This window comes from Pseudochaenichthys georgianus, chromosome 1, assembly GCF_902827115.2.
Source record: "Pseudochaenichthys georgianus chromosome 1, fPseGeo1.2, whole genome shotgun sequence".
In the NCBI taxonomy this organism is placed as follows: Eukaryota; Metazoa; Chordata; class Actinopteri; order Perciformes; family Channichthyidae; genus Pseudochaenichthys; species Pseudochaenichthys georgianus.
Window position 1 is genome coordinate 10,418,581 of NC_047503.1, and position 22,915 is coordinate 10,441,495.

The 22,915-nt window shown below is 40.3% G+C and overlaps 2 protein-coding genes across 2 annotated transcripts in view; one reads left to right on the forward strand and one right to left on the reverse strand.

The window, feature by feature from the left end:
• LOC117454776 (beta-crystallin A1-like) overlaps nucleotides 1-22,915 on the reverse strand; it is a 48,833-nt gene that overhangs the window by 468 nt on the left and 25,450 nt on the right. Inside the window, exons 2-5 of the mRNA XM_071204478.1 lie at nucleotides 4,729-4,805; nucleotides 4,423-4,541; nucleotides 2,573-2,714; nucleotides 1,447-1,589 (exon numbers count right to left, since the gene is read on the reverse strand). Of these exons, the coding sequence (XP_071060579.1) occupies nucleotides 1,447-1,589; nucleotides 2,573-2,714; nucleotides 4,423-4,541; nucleotides 4,729-4,803 (479 nt within the window). The 5' untranslated portion in view covers nucleotides 4,804-4,805. The remainder of the gene's footprint in view (nucleotides 1-1,446; nucleotides 1,590-2,572; nucleotides 2,715-4,422; nucleotides 4,542-4,728; nucleotides 4,806-22,915) is intronic.
• On the forward strand, nucleotides 9,458-13,529 carry LOC117454753 (beta-crystallin B1-like). Its single transcript, XM_034093918.1, has 6 exons — nucleotides 9,458-9,495; nucleotides 10,708-10,802; nucleotides 11,186-11,304; nucleotides 12,071-12,203; nucleotides 12,342-12,484; nucleotides 13,358-13,529. The coding sequence occupies exons 2-6, from the start codon at nucleotides 10,713-10,715 to the stop codon at nucleotides 13,527-13,529; spliced, it is 657 nt and encodes a 218-aa protein (XP_033949809.1). The 5' UTR covers nucleotides 9,458-9,495; nucleotides 10,708-10,712.

Consider the following 22,915-nt stretch of genomic DNA (forward strand, 5'->3'; position numbering starts at 1 on the left):
AGGCTAGGAATAAATATCGAATAGTCCAAAAATCAGCTCCTAACGTCTATTCCTTGACCTCTGTGTGAAACATCACGGGGTTAAGGGATAGTGGATAGGAGAATTCAAAAGGACTTAGGAGAAGAGGCTGCGGTACTTTAGAGAATCCGACTGCACTTTCACTATCCGACGTGTTTATGATGCGCCAGCGGACGTCATGAATGTGCGTCTGCTGCTGTGGGGAAACTATGGAAACTACAGTTTTCTATACAGCGGACTACAACATGGATGTTTAATAAGAACGACGGACTCGTCTAGAGACTCTGCACCGTGCTCTGATGCTGCCGTTTTGCTTTATGAACGTGGACAACAGAGAAACATATTCTTCATGACATGAAGTTGGAATTGAAATAAAAAAGGAAAGTGAAACTTATGCTCGTCACCCTCTCCCTCCGGTCCACATTAATACCAATGATCCCAATACGTATGATTGTATGAAAAGATCTAAAATCAATACAAATGTATTTATTATAAACGTTAGTCCTTAACATCTATCTCTGTGTATATCACCATTCAAACATCTTTTAAAAAGTTGAACAAACCCCACACAGCTCAGTAAAGACTGTGAGATGTTGACTTTATTTGATAACTTCAGTGAAAACTAACGTTCATATTTCTCTCTTTGATTATAATACTGATGACCGTTTAAAACAAAGCACTTTGGTAAGTTACCACCTATGTTTTAAAATGCTTAATAAGCACCGTAACTTTCATGATATCATTTCTCGGTCATAATCGGTTGTTTCCGTGAACGGCCGACTGTTGTGTGACAGCAAATGCTGCGGCTGCAAGGCATTGTGGGGCAGCACTTTCTCCTCTCCTTTAGTAAAGGGAGGTCCAGTGGTTCCTAAGCTAAAGGAGATTATAAAGGATGTTTGAAACCTCCTTTCCTATCATCTAGGGAATTGGAACGGCACTTATCATGGCTGCCACTGAGGGACTTCCGGGTCATTTCACTCCGTTAGGAAGGTTCCTAAGCTAAATGGACTATTCCACTGCAACCCTTGAGAAGTGGAGGGGGAAATTAATCTAACTAAACTAGTTAAATGGGCAGGAGGTGCTCACGGGGTAAATGGGGTCTACCAATCAGAGTTTCAGGGCTTTAATCCCTAGCCCTTGCAGTCAACATGTCAAAGTGTCCTTGGGCAAGATATCCCAAATGTATCCTGTAAGCATGTCTGCATTATAGAAGTGTATGTATGTCGCTTTGGATAAAACTGTCAGCTAAATGTAATGTAATATATATATATATATATATAACTACATTATGGATGACTGTTGCTGTACTGTATAGTACTCCTTTCTGCTCATATCTACAATCACTGCTTCTTTATTTCACTCTAAAGCCGTCTCAAACCTATTTATGCTCTCATTTAACTGGAACTGAAAAGAGTTGGGGTTACTTACGCTCCACTCTGCACGTGCATGGAGCCCACCTCGGGGGTGGCCCAGCCCATGGCCTTCAGGGAGGGGTAGTCGTCGCACAGCTCGGTGCTGCGGCCCAGGAAGTTCTCCTTCTCGAAGATCATCATACGGCTGTTCTGGTGGGACTGTGGACGAGAGGAAGCGGGGAAGGAGGGGGGGGGGGGGGGTGGATAGGGAGGTATTGTTAGGCCTTACAGACCAACTGTTGTATTGTTTCTATATCTGAGCTGTTTCAGCCCCTCGCTGGGTGACTCCTCCTCCAGTCCCTAACTATCCTCCTCTTTGGCCCATGAATGTATAATGAGAACTGGATACAACGTTGGAGGCGGGGCATCGTTCATGCCTAAAGAAGTTCCACATTGGCGCCACAAAGTACAAAATGGCCCGACTATATACAAAATGACCCGGATCATCCAGGAATCTGAGCCCATAGAGCATGCGCAACTGCGTTTTCTTGAAGCTCTGCCTCCAATTCGGGTCAGTCCAACTATTGTAGAGGAATAAATGGATTTGGCTCAAAGCGTATTTTACAACTTCTGGACCTAATGATTCAAATAAGGGCTATTCAAGTGTTTGTGCTGTGGCCAATGCACCTGGGAAGTGAGCCGGGCATTTAAGCAAATTCTCAAAGTGGCCAAACGGTGCCACTATTCTGTTTCACTGACATCATTGGGCCCAAAACGACTCTTTCCTATTGACTTACTTTGGGAAAGGGACGTCTTTAAACAGCAGTTTTAGGTAAATCAACTTCCCAGTACCAACATTTGGATATACCTAATTTAAATCATTTGGTTCTAAAAGTTGTAAAATGTGCTAAAAGCCAAATCCAGTTATTTTCCCTCCTTACATCCTTTGACTTAGTCAAGAGCGGACGAGACAGAGCTGATCGAAGGAAAGCGTAGGAAATAACATATGCTCATGCTCTATGGGCCCAGATCCCTAGATGTTCTGGGCACGTTTGTACTGGAGCCAGGACATTTTGGCTTCATTGAGTAACTGTAGGAATGAATGGGGCTCCACCTCCAACACTCTATCCAGTTATCTTTATACATCCATGATCACTCCTTCCTTCTGTCACTCGCTATCCTCCTTTTTGGTAGATACTCACAGCGCAGTAGATGGGGCGGAAGGACATGAAGTACTCGTTGTGGTAGGACAGGGAGCCGCTGTAGGCCTCCCAGTTGGGGTACTCGCCCCTCTCCAGGATGAACTGCTGGCCCTGGAAGTCATGGTGCTCGAATCCAACCCAACTGTAAACATGGGGGAAAGAAGAGGTGAATGTCAGATGGGTGAGTAGAAACGGTCAACATTGGTTTTAAGTCAGTGTGAACATAACACAATGAGGCGACATTACACAGGGTGAGAGGAGATAAAGAGCACGAGGAAAAGTAGCTGCAGATGGGACATGAAGATGGTCCGTCCCTCTAGTGGTCACAGGAAGCACTGCATGGTAATCCTATTTTCCTTTTTCACTGAATGAAACGTTTTACCAACAAAAGTCCTGATTCTTTTATTTTTTTCTATTACACCCCATAAAAATGAATTTGTTTTCTGTATACTAAAAAAATCCCCCTAGTGGAAACCTGAAGAATAGCATGTATTGGCCCCATAAGGCAAATGTGGAAACATTTCTCAATCTGGTGATACATAGTAAAAAGTAGCATGCATTTCATTGATTGCATATGCCGTAAGCGTAGTAGAATCCAAAAAAGGGATTTTTAAAGTCTTTCAATTGGGACCTTTTCTTTTGTTAAGGCTTTGCTACACAGTTTATAATAGACTTATTATAGGTGCTGAAAAAAACCTCACATTGATATTCTTACATTGAATTGACTTTTGGTTCTTCATTTAGGGTGTAACCTACGTGGCTTGCCCTCCACACACTTAGTTTCTGCAAATGGTTTCAGTGGATATACAGTGATTTAATTTTCCATTTTTTTGAGTCTTGAATTATAAAAAAGGTCCCACCATTTTCCCTCTGGAGCTAAATCTGTATTCATCTGCTGCAGTCAGCATGGGACAACAGTTCAGAGTAACATTTTGTTTAGAAGTGCGTCATAATACAGCGGGGGAACACGTTTGCAAACAGGAGAGGAGAATTGAGCTCTTGAATTATTTAAAAGAATGTAGTGAAGGGAGAGACTGTGCTCTTTCAACCAAAAAACACGCTTTTAAAAATGTATGACATGCAGTTGGTAAAACTCAACTGCATGATTTGGGCCTTAAATACCCACGAGAGGAGAAAGAGTTAATGATACGATGGGTTAATCCAGTTTATTTCCTTAGGTTAACATTAAATACTTTTAAATATATGTGTAAAATAGCGTAATTATAGCGTTTTATTTTGAAATCCTAGCTCCAACTTATGGAACATTTCCTTTCCATGTTGGACTTACCTGGACTTAAAGTCACGACGCCTCCACCACCATTATCATAAAACCAGTGGTATATTATTTGATCAATTTAAATAATGAATATAAACAATGTATGGGATCCGTTTCTTTTTTTTGTATATTTCCTCCGCATACACTGATAAATGGTAAAGTATCACACCATTGCCTTAAATGATCCTCTGCTGACCACAGGTGAGGTATGTACACCAGCTCTGCTGCATACAAGAAGGACCTCAGAGGCCATACGCCTTTAGTGCGAGCCTGGAAACTACTTCCTCTCTCATTGTCTCCCTGCCTCACAGACACAGACTTACATAAACACACACACACACACACACACACACACACACACACACACACACACACACACACACACACACACACACACACACACACACACACACACACACACACACACACACACACACACACACACACACACACACACACACACACACACACACACACACACACACACACACACACACACACACACACACACACACACACACACGTCAGTCAGCTGTCCACAGAGACATGCGGGTGTACAGGCTCGGTGACTCACGCTCCACTCTCCACTCTGATGGAGCGGATGTTGTCCAGGCCGCAGTTGTGGATGTTGCAGCACTCGGAGGTGAACTCGATACACTTTCCCTGGAAATGCTCCCGCTCAAACACAGTCACCTGCACACAGGGGAAGACAGGCATGAGTGTGTGTGTGTGTGTGTGTGTGTGTGTGTGTGTGTGTGTGGTGTGTGTGGAGTGTGTGGAGTGTGTGTGTGTGTGTGTGTGTGTGTGTGTGTGTGTGTGTGTGTGTGTGTGTGTGTGTGTGTGTGTGTGTGTGTGTGTGTGTGTGTGTGTGTACATTTACCTTAAAGTAAGGGGCTGTACCCATGCTTGGGAAAGACATGGGAGAGGTCATGTGGGTTCTGGTAAATCTATTCATCTCTAAATTGAAAAAAAAGAAAAGAAGTGCATTTATAAGAGAAATCATATACATAGTGAAATGTATGAGCAACATTAGATTTATTGGATATCAACAGAATCATTTTCCCTTAAAGGTAAACTTTGAGTGCATTTAAATATGTCCTAATAGTTAATAATAATTGTTTCATTGAACGTGTCATGCAGCAAACATGTTTCTAATGAAGAAACTAAAATGTCTTTGTTAGGAGAAGTCAAAACAAACATTTAATCAGCAAAAACAGTAAAGTCCATCCCGTGGGAAACTTCTGTGAACATTTATTTCCCCGCTACTGCTTACCTGATGCTCTCATCGCGCTCCTCATACTCCAAATCCTATTTACGTAGACTCTGTGTGAACCTGGCGCGCCCGTTATATATACCAGCGTCCATGCGAGGAACCTCGTGCTCGCGCATGTGCGCGTGTTGCCCCATCCACGCCAACGATGTAAATTAAGCGAGTGTGTGTGAGGTTGGCCTGAATTCAGGATCACACTTCCGGTCAGGGCTTTCAAAATACATCTCTATTGTACAATGTAACCCCTGTACAGTGTTACAATGATTATTTGAAGATACAGAGAATAAAAATGAAATATATTTTCTTCTAGATAGTGGGATCTTTTTTGAGAGTTGTAGGCATACATATAACATTTATCAGCAGCTCTTTGGATAATTTAATAATTAAGCCATTTTATGTTATCTGTGTCCTTATGTTTGGCTTGTCACTAATATTTAACAATATTACTACAGTAAGTAATGTTATATACATGACAATTAATTGATTGTTATCCATACATAGTACTCACTTTTAATCAGAATAAGTAAAACATTGTAGTTTCTAAAGAGGACATTGAGTTTCGTTGCATTTGTTCACATTGCAAAATAAAAATATAAGTATAAATAATACATATGGGGAAATATTTATACTTATAAAATATCAGTGTAAATATAAAAAACATGCTTACAAATAAATGCTTTAGATGAAAGTTATCCTGCCTCAGAACTATTTAGGCTTTTATTTTGAAGGCCAGTGGTAAGAGAGTGTCTGTATTCCTATGGCTAACTGAAGCCAACTTTACTCAGGTGAGCATGAACCTCCCATGCGCTCCTCTGTGTTCGTGTTTGTGCGCGTGCGTCGGTGAAACCCCCGCTCAGCCCTCTCTCTCTCTCTCTCGCTCTCTCTCTCTCTCTTTGTAACTCATGGCCTGCAGACTCAGCAGTTTGCGGGCTATACAACAGGCAGAGGTGAGGCTGGGGAATGCGGCCTGTTGTTGCTCTATTCGTATAGGTCAGCAGTGCCTTCGTAGAGCGCAACAATGGCGGGGAGTCCGGGACTATAGGCAGAGAATTAGAAGGATTTGGAGAGCTTGTTTCAATGGAGCCACTCTAAAGTTGAGGTAACAGGCTCAATTAAAGTGAAATAGCCTACTATTAATGAATAATATTAAAAAAAATGAATAGCTGGTGCAGTGATGATGTATGACACATCAGTTAGCATCACAAGGGCTCCCTTGAGAGAAAAAGCAGTGGGATTTTTCAATTTTATATTGGAACATGGTGGAGAATTAGATCTATGGTTAACACACGTTTATGATACTTTCACGTTTTGTTCAGCAGTATCATTTCCACATATTTCCACAACTTTTACGATTTGTTAAGCCTATAATAATCCCCAGAAGTAAAATGCTAATGTTAGGCTGTAAAGGAACTACATCATAGTCACATGGCTGCACTCAACCACCGCTAAATTAACTGCGGCTAATGTTCGGCGTAATGATGTTTAGCAGTCCCATTTAGTCACTTATTCGCAACTGCCGTGTTAAAGACACATAGAAGCTTCAGACATTAAATATTGGAATATTTACTGACATTTAATTGTATTTGTTATGTCAAAAAAATCAAACGTGATAATTCCTTAAACTTGTGTTAATCAGAGATCCAATTTCAGTCACATAAGCAACATGTTCAAACATAAGTGACTCATAACCAGGTCTAAGGACTCATTCCTGCACCACTTTGTAACGTTGAGCATTCATACAATACATACATAGAAAAGTAGTTTAGGAGAATATTTTTGTTCAGGAAAAAAGGCCCTAAAAAATAAAACTTTGTGTTGAAATACTGTCAGTCTGTCACAACCTCAGAATATGTTTGCACTGATGTTGTTTTCATGTAAAACCACCAAGTCAATCACTTGTCACATTTGGGATACAGTTGCACAGCGACATCTCTCCCAGCCTCACCTGGTCCTTGACATATCACCCAGAGCCATGCTCATTGTCAAGCACTCGCCAAAGTCACGACCAGCATCATTTCCCAACAGTTTCTAAAGTCACTGCCCTTCAAACTATCTGCGCCAACATTAATCCATAATCAGAATGCATATTTCAAACAACAATATACAACTACTACTGAATAGGATGAAAGACAAAGGAAGAAAATGAAATATTAAATGTTTTGCTATGTAAAAGCATCTCACTTCTTTCGGGAAACATTTCAGTTTTATACTATCAAAAGCAACAGGACATAAAGATTTATAATGCTATGTTTGAGATATTGAATATCACATTCCTACTGATGAATTGCTTAAAAAACTCTTTTTTCTGGTTCTTCTTGGAAATAAACAAAACATGTGTGTACATTAAAACTCATTTATGTAAAGCTGAGACCTTAAGCATCAAATTGCTGCTAGTCAGAATAATAATAAGACACATGATTATTCAAGCTTGCATTTTTCAGGAAGTGCATGCAAATGTCTTGTTAACTTTTTATATTTAAATTTATCCAACCAATGATTTGCACTTATTTCAAAATTCTTGTTTAAATGTTTTTCATCTTTTTGTTGATGTTTTGCTTTTCCTTTTCTATGTTTATGTAATCAACTGGAAGTCATTGTGGATGAGGGTTCCCCCTTGAAGATCACTCGAATACACTTCAATGTAATGAGATGCTCCAATCAACTTAAGAGAGCTGGGTTATGACGTCATATTTCCTTTCTTATGAAGTACATGGTACACTTAGCGAATGGACATATTCCCTGTTAGTAGTATCTGTGAAAGCATGCAGGACATGGAATTGATTAGACTTTGAAGTTGAATTTCACAAACTTCAGCCCCACTCAGGATATTGATCAAAGGGCTTTTTGAAGAGCATGTTTCTGGTTTAGTTCATCTAGATTAGGCGCTGCATTTTATAGCTCCAGCTAAGAATGAATGATCTCTTTATAAGGAGCTGGATCATAGTGTAAATGATGAAGGCGATGTTTCCACCTGCGCCACGTATAAATGGGAACATTAATTATCTTCCAAAAGTGTATTAATGAACTAATTACAATGATGCTTATAGGGATACTGCCATTTATTACATTTTTCACTTTATTATTTGCCCCTTTTGTTTGTTCACTATGTAAAGTGACCTTGGGTCCCTTGAAAGGCGCTATACAAATCATCTATTACTATTATTATACACATTCCTTTGTTTCTATTTTTTGTTTGTTAATGAATGTCATTTTTGAAATTGGCCTTATTATGCTAATTTCCGGTTAATATTTGTCATCTGACATGTTTCCATGCTTTAGTGTTCAAAAAGCACGTTGTCTTTCTCATACTGCTGCAGCACCTCTTTTCAGCTCTGTAGTGATTGGTCAACGCCTTCATAATGAAAGACTTAAGAATCAAGTCAGAAGGGAAGCACCCCCTTCGGTCTTGTGGAGAGGAAGGAGAACAAGGACAGATGATACTCCCCTTTTTTGTATTCGTTCTCTCAGGACGTCCAATCCTCAATGAGAGGGACGTGAGATCCAGGCCTTCAATCAGTACCCAGTTGACCTTTCCTTCATCCTAACTTGAGCATGAGGATGTAAGGACATACTAATACCATGCACTGATTGATGAGGCCAACCTCTGAATCCAAGACACAAGTAGCTTTTCCTTCAGGTTCTCGCCTGGTGAAGAGCTGCAGCCTTGATTTCCCTCCTGTCCTCAGCAGCACATGTGACCTCCCCTCTAAATTGGGAGATACATTGGACCAGGGTTGCTTGTTCCCTCTTGTGCACTTGAGAATAATCATCTTGCGGATGAACGCCCACCGCATGAAAAAGGCTTGCTTTAATTTAATAGCCTTCTCCTACAATGCTGAGAGAGACATTTAGATTATTGTACACCTGAACCTCTTTCCCAAGCGGAGCGAGGTTATTGCTTCTCGCAGCTTATTGCTTTTCCTTTTATTGTTTGTCCCAGCGCCTCTTCAATTACAGTCCTGGAAGGGATAACCTTGTGACAGGCTCTTAAATGATAACCTGGTCAGGCTGGCCGTTGTTGTTGTTGTGGAACTATTGGTGCCCGCGCTTTGGATGTGACAACTCACTATTGTTTTATTGAAGCTATCAGTCTTCCATCAAGTCCACCGAGGCTAACCACACATTGATTTTTCAGTTTGTCAAATGTTCTCATATTTTTCAAACCTATACCTCTCTGCCTCTCTTTCTGTGTCTCCCTCTCTCTTTGATGATGGGGGTATTTCTATTCTGTGGGGGCTGTGAGCTCAGCGAGTTTGTTTCTGTGTCCATAATCCCCTCTCTCTGGGCGCCAGCATATAAAAGCCACGAGGGGCCTGGAGCAACACACAGACCACCAGTCTCAGCCCCGCATCTACTCGTACGCACACACTGCCACAGGTAAGACAGTGGACACACACCGCACAGAGAGCAGCAGAGACAAGAGGGAGGTAGAGGGTTACAATTACGTTTGACCTCGTAATGACAAAAGTATTTAGTAGTTTGAGCTCGTGATTTGAGAGTCCAACATTGCTTATAGATAGTATGCTAAAACTAATGCTTGTGGAACCCAAAATAGAACTTTAAAATGAAGTTGGTCCTACAAATTCAGAACTATTTTAAATGTAATTTCAAAACTAAAAAGAAAGTTGTATTTTATGCTATATGCTCATGTTAAAAGGGATCATTAGGTTTTTATTTATGATAGCAAAGCCTGCTATTGCTTACAGTTCTATTTTGGACATGTTTGTTGTTTTATTCTAGAAATGTGAAGAAAGGGTGAGAAGGTAGTAGTCTCTATGGTCTGAATTATGCTTTGTTAGAGATTGTATGAACGTTTCTGTGGGGCTCGGAAAAGGGGGTTATTTGTTTGATTATTTTCCTAAACATATGATACTCTTAATCTTTAAACATAGAATCATGTCATCTTTACTTTATTGTGGATACATTTTTTTTCTTAGTAAAGGTGATATTCAAAAGAAATATCAACATCAGTGTTTTTATATATTTAAAAAATAATGTTTTACCTCCCGGTCAGATAATGGAAGCCATCGTGGAAAACCTGTACTCTTTAAAACAGCCAGCAGGGGGCGACTCCACTGGTTGCAGAAAGAAGTCTAATTGTTTAAAAGTCAATGAGAAAAGGACCCTTGTTCTGACTTGATTGATCACCTCAGTAAAGATTGTACTGATGACTTTATAGTCTGAATCACTAGTTTCAAGTTTTCAGAAAAGCAGTATGCAGGATATTTTGTAAATGGGGTTCCCATTTAGACGACAGTGCAAAGGGCGTGACTCGATTGACAGTCACATCCACAGTGCTACTACGATGGCGTTGTTCAGCGTTTTACACTGTTATAGAGTCAACTGTATTTTTGTATGGGAGGTACATTTTAAGCATGTTCTTTCTTCCAAAATGTTCATCCCAATTTAATACCAAAGTTAACGTGAATTATGGATGCACAAAGCGCAACAAGCTCGTGTTAGCAAAACAACATGGCAATGGCTGAAACGCCAGACTCAATGCCTCAGATACAAACCAGTCGTGATGTCGGGTTGGCTTGTCTATGGTTGAACCACTTGTCATTGATTCAAAGCATCTTCTTTCCTCAGTAATCATGTCTGCTGGAGGAGAGAAGTCCAAGTCTGCTTCCCAGACCGACGGGAAGGCCGCTAACAACAAGATGTCCGATATGGGCTCCTACAAGGTGAAGTACACACACGCACACACACAAACAACACTAGATGATCAAACATCTACAGATATACCATACAGTCTTGTTCACACCATGTGATGCAGCTGGCTTCATGCTAACTGGCCGGATGTCTATTCTCACAACCTGCTGCTTCTTAAAGCTCAGTGAGGGGGCGGTCGACAACTACAACTGACAGGAGAATACCATGTAAAGCTTTTGTGCTTTCAGTCATTGTGGAGAAAGCTGTCATAGCATCACAGTCACTTCCTTTTACCAAACTTAAAGCCACTTGTACTTTTCCATACCAATCAGGGTTCTACTCTCATTAGCTTTAACTTTGAAACCACGTTTGCGACCACATTTTCACTGCCATTCTCTTCCCCACAACAATCCAGATGTGCGTGTACGACCAGGAGAACTTCCAGGGTCGCTGCATCGAGATCAACGGCGAGTGTATGAACGTGTGCGACATGGGAATGGACAGAGTTCGCTCCCTGCGCGTCACCTGTGGCCCGTAAGTAGCCTCTGCTGCGGATACACCACCCACCTGCAGTCATCATACTCAATCAATCAATGATACTGCACCCGGCACCCACACTCCTCTGAGCACAGAGCAGGTGATAGCTAAACTGTCCCTCATCATTATGTGACATTTCCCTCTTCACATTTTGAGAATGTATCTGATGCTTTTATCCCCAATGGTTTGCAAAGAGGGCAGATTTAGAGTGAACTTCAATGCCTAGCAACATGAAAAAGCAACAAACAGAAACGACTGAAAGTAGTGCAGCAGTTTTCCACTGATTGGACCAATTAGTGAATCATGAATCAATGTGGACCAATTGCCATTAAGGATATTAGTTATTTCAAGATGCAACAACAAGTAGGAAGAAAGCATATCTTACTGTTATAAACAAACCGTCCTCTTTGCAAGCAGCTTTTTACATTCTACTTCTATTTTATTATTAGGTGGGGACCTCTAGTTGTCGTAATTGTAATTGGATCAAAGAAAAAAGTTGTGATGTAACTAACGTTATATTTGTCACATAGACCGACAGTACATTTACAGTACAGTTACGTAACATTATTCCAACTCCGTAAAATAAATGTACTTACGTAAAACTCGTAACTTACGTACATAATACAGGTTACATATCAAACACATTTATCTTTGTACGCAATCCATGATCTTCTCCTTAACCTTACCACATGGTTTTGTTACAATGCTTAAAAAGCTCATCCCCTTGCCCCCTCGTCCTTGTGACCTTTCCTCCCCTCTTCAGCTTCGTGGGTTATGAGCAGATGAACTTCTGCGGAGAGATGTTCATCCTGGAGAAGGGAGAGTACCCCCGTTGGGACTCCTGGAGCAACTGCCAGAAGAACGACTACCTGCTGTCCTTCAGGCCCGTCCGCATGGTAAATCTCCCGTCCGCTTGTTGGGAAACACGCTCTGAATTCAGCGGCTTCTATCCATTTGGCCTGCTTGGATTCATGTTCTATTTGTACTAATTGCAACTACTTCTCCGTGATTTTCATTTCCCCACAATTTTGTAGGACCCCGAGAAGCACAAGATCTGCCTGTATGAGGTCGGACAGTTCAAGGGCCGCAAGATGGAGATCATGGACGATGATGTCCCCAGCCTGTACTCCTACGGTTTCACCGATAGGGTTGGCAGCATCATGGTCAGCTGTGGAACGTAAGTAGTCTCGCACCATTTTACGGGTCTTCTATTGACTTTTCTATAGATAGAGATAGTTCGACTCATCCAAACAACTTCCCATAAGGCAGCTCACCTCCTGTGGTCCTTATTGACTGTTTTTGGGAACTTAACAGGCAGACTCATTCCATCGTTTGTGTTTCTTGGAAAAAACCCTTAATGGCTTTCTTGCAGAGACTTGAATGAATACCATCTCCATGTTTTGAGATTGGTATTGATCTTCTCATCCCACTGCTCAAGGAGCTGCAGCATACATCTCTATTTGCAGCTACCAGTCGAATCAAAACCTTTTTCATCCTTGTTCTAAGCAAATATTACATTGCATAATTGCACCCAATTTGCAAACGCAGTTGAACCCACATATCCAGCCGCGTGTGTTAAGTAATTTTCAAATTGTGTCGTCATTCTCAAGCTAGCAGAATTCAGAAGGATCACACACTATGTGAAAGCGGCAGGTGTGTGTTAAGGAAAAAAGGATTTTCCATCAGCAGCTCGCAGAGGGTGACATGAACGTCAGCAGCTCTGTCTGCTCTCAGAGGTGTGCCTGACTTCAGACACTTCACTTGTTAGGCTCCGCGCTGTCTGAAACATCTGCGGTCTGACAGCATGACAAACAGATCGATGTCTTTATTCGTTTGATGTTTATCCTCCCTCTACATCTGTGCTAGTCCTTCTCTCTATATATATATATTGTGTTTACCTTTCCTGGAAACAATTTTCTCCTAATTTTCTCTCATCGATCTTGCCACTTTGTCGCAGTCACTTTCTGTATTGTCCTTTCTCATCACATCCACTTTTAAAATGTTTTTCTCCCCCCTGACCTTCTCCCTCTCTCTCTCTCTCTCCCCTCAGCTGGGTGGGTTACCAGTTCCCCGGCTACCGTGGCAGCCAGTACCTGCTGGAGAAGGGCGAGTTCAGGCATTTCAATGAGTTTGGTGCCCGCTGCCCCCAGATGCAGTCCATCAGGCGTATCCGTGACATGCAGTGGCACCCCCATGGCTGCTACACCATGTCCTCCAAGTGAAACGCAGTGAAGGCGAAGAAGAGAGGGATCGGAGGAGGGACGGAGGCCAAGAGCGAGCAAAGAGACGGAGGGATCGGAGGAGGGAGGGCCAAGAAGGAGAGGAGGAAGGAGAGGGTGTAATGTTTTCTCCTCTGACCAAAAGTCCCTTGTCGCTTTGAATACAGAATGAAGGGAATACAGCATGTGATTTTTCGCTGATGGAACAATGTAACCTAGCAAGCAACGAAAAAGTGATTCAAAGTGGAGGAGGAGATGATTACACTGCCCTTCGTGACTGGATCTGATAATAAAAACGCTCTCTCTCCATTTTTGTTCTTCCTCTCTGTTTGTGAGCTCCCAATTTGAATCTCTCATTCCCTCCATGCCTCCCTCCCACACTTCCCTTCAACATCCAACTAACGTCAGCCCTCACACAGCCTATTAGAGCCTCACTGAGAGGGGGGGGGGGTTTGAATATTTGTTAGGCTTTATCTGTGTGGTAGGGGATCTGAGCCACAGCAAAAGGAAGTGGTGGTAAATTCTCGGTGCTCGGCTCCTGCTGTCACATCGACCTTAAACCCCAATAAAGCATCTCACATCCTGCATCCGCTCACAATGACGGCTTATTTGACAAACATGGTTGTGATAATTAAGTCCCAGATAAATGGATCCGATATTTCCCTCAGGAGTTTGAGGAGAATTCCAAATGAATGCTTTCCATCTATTGGATATGGGAATACTAAAAGGAACCTGTAATATCAACATAGAAGGAAATAATATGTCAAGTTATGTTTTAAAGCTTGTTTTTGCCGCCCCCAGGTGACCAAATGTGTTTAAGGGTAGTCATATAGAACTAAAACAGATAATTAACTTAAAATAATACAGCCGCTGAGGCACTAGTTAGCGGATCTTACGCAGGGCAATGATCCAGGTCCAGACAAGATTCTCCGTTGTGCATTTTATTCCTATAACAAAATACAATAAACAGGTTTCCTATATCTCTTTCCTTAAGCCTTTCCTTTGTGTGGCTTGAAACACCCTAGTGCTCTGGCTCCCACCTCCACCTGTCTCCAATATATACAATTACACCAGGTGCTCTAATCACAGTGCCCAAACATGCCTTCAAAATAAGAGCATAGAAAAACTTTAACTTATGAGACTAACTAAGAATACATTTACAATAAACACTATAAAACAGCAAGAAAATAAATGTTAAACTATTAAATAATATAAAGAGATATATAGCTCCAACATTCCGGTCCCTAATTGTGACCAGTGTAAACACACAATTACTTAAATATATATGTATATAAATGGAGCTACTCTATCTTTATCCCATCCATACAACATACAAATAATCATCTGCATAGTTTTCAGGCAACAGCTTCCTGGAAAAGAAATGGAGAGAAAGAAAATAGTCTAAAGAACAAAGAATAAATGTTCATGATGCTACGCTGCTGCATCCAGGAGCAGGCGGATCTTCAAACAGGTCTCTCCATGACACTGGTCTTCATTTGGGGCTCACCGAGCTGACCAATCCTTTTCCGTCCATCCTTCATCCAGGGTCCACTTGTATTTGCAATGAAGAACATATCTCCCGTTGGAAATAATTTTCTGAGCCTTTTCCACTCGCTCTGTCATCCAAATCCTCTTCATAAGGAGGCTCCTCTGTGTCTCCATCACTGTTCACACAATCTATCTGGAGGTTGGAAAGCATTTCTTCAACCTGTGTTTCGGTCTGATGTTTATGACTTTGTTGACTCTCTGATGTCTTGGAGCTGGTCTCCTCTTTGTGGTTTCTTCCCTGCTCCTCACTCTCCGTGTGCTTTTCCCATTGCACTGCTGATGTTTTTTATTTTGAATCATGATGAATGTGAAGTTTGATGAGCATCTTCTCTTGTTGTTCCACTGCAAGCTGGGAGGTTAATACAACAGGGCAGCCAGAGCTGAATCCATTGTCCTGTCGTCCACCGGCCCCAGTATGAACACTTGTCTCTGACTGTCCAGGTGAAACGTGTGCTTTGTTGAAGGATGTGCCTGTATCCTCATCTTCAATGTGAAGGGCTGACAGTTGCTTCTGGTGACAGTGCAATGTCATTAGGATTTACCTCGTCAGAAGATCCACTTCTGTCCTGTGATGTGGCGTCTTGCATCATTTTTCTTTGATTGGCGTTATTTAAATATCCAAATTTGTTATTTTAATCCACAGGAGAACACGCTGATGCATGCGCATGCCTGCGCGTCAGAGTGCGTAATCACTGTGTGCACCTGTTCCACGGTCCGACTATTCTTTAAACTTGTTCCACTGTTCATTAATATGCGGCGAAACAATGACTCCAGCACTCCACTAGCGAGGCCACTTTCCAGCCACTGGAGAAAATGTTCATATCCCGCCCATGTTCCTGTGCCGTTGTTGAAGTCCAGAGCCCGATGTGTCTTTTAAAGTGAAATACAATACTCCACTTCAAACGCGGGCAATCCAAAAATCCAAAAAAAAGAACTTAAAAAAACAAGTCCGCTTTGACGGCACGGTTTTTTACTTTGTAGCGGCCAAAATCATATAGAACTAAAACAGATAATTAACTTAAAATAATACAGCCGCTGAGGAACTAGTTAGCGGATCTTACGCAGGGCAATGATCCAGGTCCAGACAAGATTCTCCGTTGTACATTTTATTCCTATAACAAAATACAATGAACAGGTTTCCTATATCTCGTTCCTTAAGCCTTTCCTATGGCTTTCCCTTGTGTGGCTTGAAACACCCTGGTAAAAAAAACATTTGCCTACTAGTGCTCTGGCTCCCACCTCCACCTGTCTCAAATATATACAATTACACCAGGTGCTCTAATCACAGTGCCCAAACATGCCTTCAAAATAAGAGCATAGAAACAACTTTAACTTATGACACTAACTAAGAATACATTTACAATAAACAGCAAGAAAATAAATGTTAAACTATTAAATAATATAGCCATATTTCACAAACCAACATTGGCCTTAAATTGTATTGCATAAAGGTTTACGGGGGCTGAAAACTACACAAAAAAGTTGCACTTTGGGCAATATGGGAGTCAATGTTCAGACAAGGAAGAAGTAATAAGCAAAAAAATACATATTTCAAGGGTTTGTTCATGCTTGTGATAAAAAGAGGAAAAGTATTCTTTCATATGAACTTAGAAAATTCTCACAAGTTGAACAGTAGTTACAGGTAAATCTTATCATTCAACAAATGTTACGAAAACGTGTGTGACTACAGTCAGACTACAGTCAAACCCCTTTTTGCTTTTTACTTTATATCATGTTCCTAGCCAACTAGACTAATAGCAGGGCAATAATGCGCACATTTCAACTAATGAACTAACATTCTGAGGGATTGGATCGAACAATCTTCAATTGTTCCATCAGCCTATATGTTATTTATTATTTAGCACTCAAAATTGTTAGTTAGGCCTCAGTTAAATGTTAGTTCATTTTCTTTGCTACCGATACCGATTTGCTATAGGAGCGGGTGGTTGGGATGGTGATAAAGATTGATTTCTAGGAGCTTCAGCCATCTGGGAGTTTCTTGAGGACCATCCAAGTCTTTGGGTTTAGTAATCCACCCATGCCCAACTGAGTAGCTTGTCTTGTTCACTGTAACCTTAGAGCTTCATTCACATGATACGCAGTAATATGGCTCTGCAAAGACGTTGTGTTTCTTTGGAGAGAGCCGTGCCACCCAACTAGGCGGAAAGCCCTCAGCATCGCCCAAGAATTGGCAACAATTTTGATTGCGATGCAGTTCAAATGACTTAAACTTACACCTTGTTACCAGACCTTTCAAAACTCTATGTAGCGCCACAAGCTAGCAAGGGAAATAATCACGGAACATAACTAGTTGTTTTCACCAAGAGGCTTTGCGCCAAACCTCACAGTGAGCAAAACGTGTATCATGTCATTGCAGCTTCACCTACTCAATTACACATTACATTATAGTATTTCAAAGGCCTAAAGCATCACATGCACCACTATCGACTTACTTGAAACTCTTCAAATAACTTGAAGAATTGAACGGTTTTGGTATTGTTGGAGCACATTTCAGGTAATTTGAGTTTTCTATCCCCAGTCCAAGCACACTGTGATCGCTCAACATTATGCCTACTGCAGAGATAATGATTTGATGTATAGTGATAGAAAACAATTATTAATGTGTGAAAAAAGAAAGCACTCCGTCTCCTCTACCATAGCACTCTCACAGGAAATATCACATTATGTTGCATAGCTTTTTATGATTTCATGCATTATTTATACATGACTTGAGAGAAAACAGATGCCTTATATGGTCTGAAAAACATCAGCCCCAAAATGGACTCAACCACATATTTCTTTAGAAAATAAATTATTCAATCCCCCCTAAGTCTAATTAAACATTACAAATATCCAAACTAAATCATTTATAATGTCTTCATTTCCTGCGTAATGTGGTTGACCCACAATGTGACGTAGTTGATCAGCTTTTTATAGAACAGGGCTTTGAAGTTGCTGAGAGTGCTTCACATCCTGTAAATACAATGAGCTACGTTTCAGTAAACTGCATTCAATCATTGTTAGCATAGAAAATTATTCTTACAGTAAATTAATATGATTCACTATGTCTTTCAGAATTTTTTCTCTTTTTGCCAACTTGCTGAACCAAACACGTACACACTCAAATATCAAATGTAACACAATAACATGTTTTGTTCCAGTGTCTCAAATGCATCAGCTCTGAAAAGTGGGTTAAAGTTCATCCTCTATGTGATTCCTCAGTACACAGTAGCTATTCCAATATCCTGTGCTAATGCATTAAGCCGTTTTGTTGAGTTGTATTCAGCACAGTGAATTCACAATAAAGTAAGATACCAAAAGAGAAAGGGTCAATAGACTGATGTCTTTCAAGTTTGTCAAAAAATACTGAGTAGCCTATAAAAGCTACAACAAACAAGGAGTTCTTACAACACACCTGAAAAAAGCTGATGCAATCCAACACAAATCCTCTGCTAAATGTAGTCCCTTTGAAGCTTTCAATGTTCAGTCTTGGTTGACTCGGTCACATTGAAATATGCCAGGACCAATTGGTGTCACTTTTGAACGCATTGGTTACCCCATTGGGTTATCTGATAGAAATAAACACATGAATGTTACAGTATGTACGTATGTTAACTACGTAATGTAGGTGATGCAGTTATAGAGTAGTTTAGTGATGACTTAATTTTGTAGGCTGACCTGGTAGTTAGCATCGGAAGGGGTCCCTCGATAAAAAGCAAAAGTATTTCCCCGTTGGATTTATTGAAGAAAAGTAGCTTTGTGGCAAACACACGTTTATTATTCTTAACATGTTTTGTTCAGCAGGATAATTTCCACATATTGACTCCACTTTGTGATTTATGAAGCATCAATGCAATTGGCAGAAATAAAAAGCTACTCTAGCGCTATGAACAAACTACATCATGGTCGCATGACTGCACATCACCAACGATAAGCTAAAGGAGGACTTGTGTCGGCTTGATGCCGTTTAGTAGTTTAATTTAGTAATTTTTTAGTATTTACTGGTGTATTTTATGTCGCAGAATGAAACATGGAAATCACTTCAGCTTGTGTTAACCCCAGACCGTTTTTCAGACTGCTAACTATAAGGGAAACTTCTGCAGCAATGGAGAGTCAGGACTCAGAGAGACACGAGGAGAGTTGGAGCTTTGATGTCAAACAATGATAGTTTATTACAAGGATACGGCCGGAGAATTCATATCACAAGTCACAGCAGCAAAAGGTTCTGACTGCACGGGTGGGTTGTCATGTCAATTCTGATCAGCCTCGCATCTTGGTAGACCTTTTAACTTTACAGAGAGTCAACCCACATATTGGGGGAAGGTATACGTGAACACCTGGAGACACAGGAGATGTCTTTCACATCTGTGGAGCTTAGAAAGACAGTGTTCCCACAGCCGTAAAACTCCCTATCAGGCCATACAACTTGACACTAAGTGCTGGAGCACATTCCTTTAAGCTGGCGTCACGAACAGGATTTGTTATTAACGTCAACAGGCAATAAGGTTAAATATCTTAGGAGTAAGGAAGAAATATTCTCTAACAGTCCTCTCTTTTTATCATCTTTGATAACCTGAAAACATTAGTCTAATAATAATTTGGTCAATACTTAAATCAATAGGCGTCTTCAGATTTGAGTGTGGTCTCACCGTACATCAATTACATCACAAAGTAGAATAAGACTGAAACATTCACAATGATTTCTCAGCCAATCATAATAAAAAAATCATCTCTCATCAATGTTTGGATCGTCTGGTGTCAAAAGCACAATAATGAACACACATAAAACACAGATGCATAATAGCAAAAACATCTATTTCAAAATAATATGTTTTAACAATTAACCATTAGTTGATCTCACTTATCAAACTATAAAATCAAAACCAGCTTGCAGTTTAAATATTTACTTCAAGGCAATCACTAGTCAAATGCATTTAAAACTCAGGACCATAAGAGATCCAGTTAAGGTATAGACTTGTGTGATTTTGATCAATCTGTAATCTGCAAAATTGCAGTGTCTTCAATTTTAGGATTACTTTACATTTACTTCATTACATATTAAATCAAAAGACTATGGCGCATGATAACATAATTACATTACTTCAACTATCAATCATTATGTCATTTCAAAATTAAACAATTCTCAAAATGTTTAACAATCTGAAAAGGAAAAGTTAGGCAAATATTCAAAGACTTTTGTAACAACCTGGAAAGGAAGGTTTACACGTTTAAAACTTGAAACATCATTGTAGGTCTGTCTGTGCATGGGTAATACGTTGAAGAGTAGTGTTGTTAAACCTGATTGCTGGACAATTAAGGATAGTAACATTATCTGTTATAATATTAGAAATATCTTATTGTTCAATACCTTATAATCTGAAAATATCAATTAATTTATTTTGTTTATTGTGAAAGTGTAATCTGATCTGACAAAATATATTTATCATCACTATTTAACACATGTCTGGTCATTCGAAATATAAAAACAATCATCTGGTCATTCAATTCAAATGTTATCTTTGAACAAGAGCTGGAAGAACCTGTCCTCCTGACTCGTCCTCCTCCTCTCTTTATGACACAGAATGTCTGGTGTGTGAAGGCATCCTGATACTGTATAGATTAGCACTGAGGTGCTGATTGGCTCAAAACTGTTCTTCATCAGAGCGCCATATTTCAACCCCCCAATTGCTCTGCTTTTGTGGATCATTCAGTGAGCACTTTATGATCTCCCAGTGAAACAGAGGCTCATCTGCCTGCATTCCTTCTGCTATCTGCTTGAGAGCAGAGCCTATTCCAAGTGGCGCATCCAGGTCTCCCCCCGTGATGGGAGAGATTAGGAAGACATCTGCTCCTCCAAGAAACATGGAACCTTGTATTATAGAAGCCTCTGAAGCCATCGCTCGTCCGGCAGAGTTGTCTGCTTGAGCCCACCGAGCAGAAAGATGAAGATTATAATCCTCTCATCTCGAACGACCTCGTGCCTCCTTGTCCGTGGCTGGGGGTGCTCTCTGCAGCCGGAGAGTGTGACCCTCTCTCTCTGACCCATGGCCTTCAGAGCTGTCCTAGTTATTGGGTTAACACTTGATAGGGATGTTTTCCTGAGTGAAAACAACTCAAAGTAATGGATTAGCACATTATCATTTAATTACAAAAATAGGATAGGCCCCTCAGAATTATTTGGGAGCCTTCCTGACACATGCACATGCATACATGTAAGGTTTGTGTTAGTCATTTAACATGCAAGAATCATATACTCATCAGTCCAAAGCAGAGAAATGTTATTGTAAGTTAAATTTGAGCTAGTGCCTGGATATAACCCCTTCTCAATGATTCTAAATGTTATATTAATTCACCATTTCCCATTTGATAAAAGATTAGTTTATCAGAAATACATTTCTTCTTCCATAAAACATAGGTTTGAGAAATAAATGTTCCAATATGAAATCAATTACTCAATATAATTGACTCTCCATAAACACGTTCAAAAAAACGTTGACTTCAAACAAGGAAGCCGGAAGTGGTAGAATGCTAAAGTATGCTGCATGCAGTACTATTCTGTTGGGTTTAGCCAATACAACTTAACGGTTAAGCATAGGAGAAGATCATGGTTCGTACGTATGTTGCGTTAGTTAAATTAAGTACATAGGTTTAAATAATGTAATATCTACCTTTGGTTTCAAACAGGACATGTACAAATGTTTACGACTTTAAAGAAAATGAATTAAAAACAGAATTAAAACTGAGATGTCTTTTAAAAGGAAAATTGGACTCATTGATTATAAAGTAAAACAGCAGGAGGGAAGTAGACTAAAACTGCAAAAAAAAAAAGCACTGCAGTAAAACAAACTCAAAGACTGAAGGGTAAGTTCACATTTTGTAGACTTCTGTTAATATGTAATGCTTTTCATCTCTGACTCAAGCCAATGTTGGGAGAAATATACATTACATTACATTACATTGCATTTAGCTGACGCTTTTATCCAAAGCGACTTACAATACGTACATTCGACCAGGAAGACACAAACTTGAAGAAAACAGAATCATATAAGTACATCAGGTTTCATAGAGCCAAGTATTTCAAGTGCTACTCAACTGGCTATAGATAAGCCAGTCCTTTATTAGTATATAAGTGCTCTGTTAGCAGTTCTTTGTTAGTAATTCTATCGCTCGAGGTGGAGTCGAAAGAGATGAGTTTTCAGTGTGCGCCGGAAGGTGTGTAAGCTATACAGTTGCAAAGACCTCTGAATTTAATTCAGCTCTGCTTTATTCTGGCTGGCTTCTTCTCAATAGTTGCTGAGACTAATGGGTTAATAAGATTAAAGTAATTATCCAACACAAACTGAAAAAATGTGATAGTGTTATATTAGTATAATTAAACCAATCCTTGATGCCATATGACAGATTCAAATGTGGCTCCACTCTCTCTGCTCCTCCTGGGGACACTAATTGACTGACAGGTGTGGGTCATTCAATTTGGAGAGTAAATTGAACGTCTCATTTACTACATGAATGGATATAATACAGCAAAAGGAGACCTCACAGACACAAAGGATACAGCTGTAGCACGCTGTCGTCACCACACTAACATGTAGGAGGTGAGAACAACATAAATAGCAACCAGGAGGTGGCCTGCCAGCTGAGAAACAACATATTCACACTTAAACAAACACAACTTATAACGTAATTGCATTCACCTGATGTTTCCTATTTCTTGAGTCCCTTTATATCTGCACAGGAAAAATGTCTCTGTGACGCCACATGGAAACATTTGGACCCAAATCTAAGCAGAAGTTATTTTTGTTAACGGGGTAAAGTGCTTTTAAGGTGTATTTGCATATGTG